The following is a 3,667-nucleotide window of genomic DNA, read 5'->3' as shown; positions in this document are numbered from 1 at the left end:
ATATATTCCAATGTAATAATATACAGTTTTTGTATTATTCAACTGTTGAAGTTCTCGCCCACTTCAGTTAATAGTTCAACGCCAAGCTTTGCACTGCTTTTTAAGGAAGGAAGATACACAGAGATGTTGGGCTTAAATATATATTTTTTTAACAACCACTTTGTCATAAACAGTCATTGTGGCGTTTTTATCAGTATTAAATTATTAAATTGAAAAAAATTAGGACTTTTTTTGGCACGGACAGTAACAACTAAAATAATTCTTGGGAAACCCCATACTCAACGTGACCAGAAACAAGTGTCATGTTCATATTACTAAATATATATAACTCTGGCTTCTACCTTTTTTCTTATTCTCTCTTTCTTTTATGGGCATGCTCGCTAGTATAACTCCTTCAGATATTAGCGATACTCTTTCATTTTTACTTGAAAATACTCCCGTTAGTGGACCATGTGAGTGGGTTAAAGAATGTGTATTAGAGTTATTTATAAATAATCAATCTTTTACGCTTTTAAATGAAGAAACTTTGTCGGTTAAGCTGTTGGCAAACTTAAATGACTTGCTTAATGCCAAGGATTTTTCTAAAATGTATAACCATTATAATTTGGCTTAGTCTTTCCTTTTAAATTTTACAATGTTCTATCAATTATTTAAGTAATTATCTGTAAAAAATTTTCCTATGCACCCGCAGCGTTTATTTTACTTAAAGCTTATTAGGAATTTTATTTTTGTATGAACTTTTTTGCCGGCTTAAAGAAACAAGTTGGTATGAGAAATATTATGAAACTTGGCTTTCAATTTTATTACAATTGGCGACGCTTACGGTGAATGACTTGGAAAATACTTCGCTTTCTGTCAGCGCTAATAAGACTCTTTTAAAAATGGTACAGCAACGCTTTAAAATTTTACAATTTAATTTTTTTTCTTTTACTTTAGCTATTGCATTCTATTAAAGTTCCTTTTTTACGCAAGAAGACCTTGGAAGTTCATCTGAAAAAGATTGTGAACGTAAGCGCTATATACAAGCAAAATTAGAGTAGATGATACGTACTGAAACAATCATCAATATTATAGACGGAGTTACTATTTTTAACAACCGGAAACTACAAAATACAGATCATTGCTACTGATTTCCTTAGGGATCTTGTTTTAAACTTCACATCTTCTATGAGACCGTACGTTGATGAAATTGAAAAAACTTGCAGAAATACTTTGCAGGTTTTTTTCCTTATATTATTTATTTATTTCTTTTTTGCTTATTAAAAAAAACTAGTCTAGCAGTTTTTGTCCCGTTTACTTAAAAAAAGCTCTTTTTTCCTGTTTGGCTAGTCTTCCGCATACCGGCCGAGTAAACCAAACGGCAGAGTTTGATTATTTTGTTTCAATCTTGTGCTCTTTTTTAACAAAGTAACAGAGAATCGTGGCGATTGCTTTGTTTGAAAATCGTCGCAAATATTCACCACATCTTGAATTTCGCCTTTTCCTGTGTAAAAGAAGGTAGCAGATCTCTGTTGTTTGGTAGGCACTATAGATATAGTTATTTATGTTAGAAAAGATCTATTTTCCTGAGGATTCAGAATCAGAATTAAATTTAAAAAAAGATATAAAAAGCTTAGATATGGTATATTTACTTTAATATTATTTTTACTTTTAATTTTTTTTTGTGGGTAATTCTCAGGATACCTCCTTACTTTCGGTTTACCTTCTACGAAGGCTTGTCGTAGAATGTGCTCTTCTTCAGGAGCTTTTGCTTTCTGGTTTTTCCAGTGTTGTGGCTTTACCGTTGCAGCAAATCTTTGATATTGTCACTCGCATAATTAATCTTGATAGTTGCTTTGTTAGTTTTTTTAAATTAATTTGGATTTATTAATTATAATTTTAAATAATTTCTCTTCTAGCCAAAATACGGCAAGAATCTTGATTGGCGCCTTCTGAGCTTCAGTTTTGTTAGTTATTATCACTGCGGTCTGGATCTTTTATGCGCCTTGCTTTCTCTCCGGCCACTTACGGGGGCACTGGCCCGTAAAACCTCTTACTTTGAAGGGATTGTAAAAAAGTTGCTTGATTCTGCTGCATTTTCAACGTTCTCTTTTTTTTTTGCTTGTAGTTAAGCATAAGTTATATTTAAAGATTCTTAATTTCTTCAAAACTTTGAACAAAATTTTAAAATTCTTAGACCCCTGAAGCTGAAGGTGTACTCTTTATGCTCTAAACTGTTAAGGAATTTTCACCTTGATTTTGAATTAGTAATTTTTCATGTGTGAATTCTGTTGGGTAACGCAACTCTGTTTTTTTTTTTACGCGCTAGAATTTTATTTCAATTGTTTTTCGGGATGCTTTAAATGCTTTGACTGCTCTTGCAAAACCAAAATCACTTGTAGTAGTGGTTATATATAAATCCCTTATCTTTGCTAGTTTTTTTCTGAAAGGGCGAAGATCCCGCTGCTTCGTCTACTGATCTGTTCCTCCATGCAGCAGACGGTTCGTATATACAATGAAGTGATTGTGGATAGTCACTTTTTAAGTCTTTTATTAAAGTTATTGCAGTTGCGATATCGTTTCGCCCGTTGAAGATTCGCGAAGATCTTCTCAACGAGCTTCAAAGTTGGATTTGTGCTCAGCTTGGTTAGCCCTACAAATTTGCTTTTTTGTTAAAAAAAATGTTGAATGCTCGCGGATTAATAATTTTTTTTTATTTCTTTTATAGTTTCATTGAACACTTTTCCGCATAGCATCGATCCTCTCTTCACAAATTTAGCCTGCCTTTGTAGTTTATATGAACTTTTATTAAAATTCCTTGTGAATTCCATATCTTTGCAACTTTCTTTATTAAACAAAGCCTTGCGCCTTTTTCACGGTTTCAATTATCACAAAGATTATTTATTTTGGTTTGAAAATATCTTAGTCTTATACTTATAAGAGGGTTTGTTTAGTGACTTTGCGGAGATTTCGAATATTTGCCACAACGCCTTAAGGGTCTGCAGTTTCATAGTCCATCCGAGAGTGAGTTGTTGCGGTGTTGTGCATTCTGAACTAGTTCTGTTACTCATTGATAATCTTTAACAGGTCCCTTCTCTCCCCCCTCGTCCGTCTTCTGTTCGGAGTACTTCCCTTCTCACTCCAATAGTTGGCGGAGATGATTTCCACAACAATGCCTTTACCGAATTGGTCGAGACTGGAACGGCTGCTGAGAGAAATAATAATAATTATAATGATGATAATAATAATAATAATAATAGTAACAGCAATAATAATAATCACAGAATAAATAGTTCGTCTGATAGTAAATATACTCACACGCCGAAGCGCTCTAACGCTGATCATTCCCAAAATTTTTTTGAGATGGAAAAGAAAAAGCTGTGTTGTCAGGAAGTTGAGAAGTTGGATGAAGAAAACAGTAGCGAGTGGATCCCGGAGATTGTCGACGAGAGCCCCGATGAATAGCTGTAATAGTAATAATAAAAAGTTGTCGAGATTGCTGCCTTTGACGTTTTTCATAGCGATTGCTTTCTTGTAGTAGAGTTTTGATAGAGTTTCCCTTGTCAGTCGCTCTTTTTAGGAGAAGTGTTTGCACGACGCACATAAGGTAAACTTGCTGACACCGCGCATGATTTTATTGATTGTAAAGAAATTGAATTATTTTAAATTGCTTATCTTCAAGTAGGTC

General features: G+C 33.6%; 1 protein-coding gene across 1 annotated transcript; it reads left to right on the top strand.

Moving 5' to 3' along the window:
* Positions 1-723: 723 nt before the first annotated feature.
* LOC135146036 (uncharacterized) lies at positions 724-3,461 on the top strand. The gene is made up of 15 exons (XM_064078188.1): positions 724-884; positions 937-1,008; positions 1,075-1,218; positions 1,274-1,365; positions 1,415-1,497; positions 1,551-1,621; positions 1,679-1,837; positions 1,899-2,056; positions 2,177-2,246; positions 2,309-2,377; positions 2,430-2,481; positions 2,539-2,625; positions 2,708-2,857; positions 2,921-3,003; positions 3,067-3,461. Exons 1-15 carry the CDS (start codon positions 882-884, stop codon positions 3,442-3,444), a joined length of 1,671 nt encoding a protein of 556 aa, XP_063934258.1. The 5' UTR covers positions 724-881; the 3' UTR covers positions 3,445-3,461.
* Positions 3,462-3,667: the final 206 nt, after the last annotated feature.

Source organism: Zophobas morio, unplaced genomic scaffold, assembly GCF_036711695.1.
Source record: "Zophobas morio isolate AGI-343-1 ecotype UQ-CSIRO unplaced genomic scaffold, CSIRO_AGI_Zmor_V1 ptg000206l, whole genome shotgun sequence".
NCBI classification, from domain to species: domain Eukaryota; kingdom Metazoa; phylum Arthropoda; class Insecta; order Coleoptera; family Tenebrionidae; genus Zophobas; species Zophobas morio.
The sequence above is the reverse complement of the archived record's forward strand: the minus strand, read 5'-3'. Positions and strand labels throughout refer to the sequence as shown.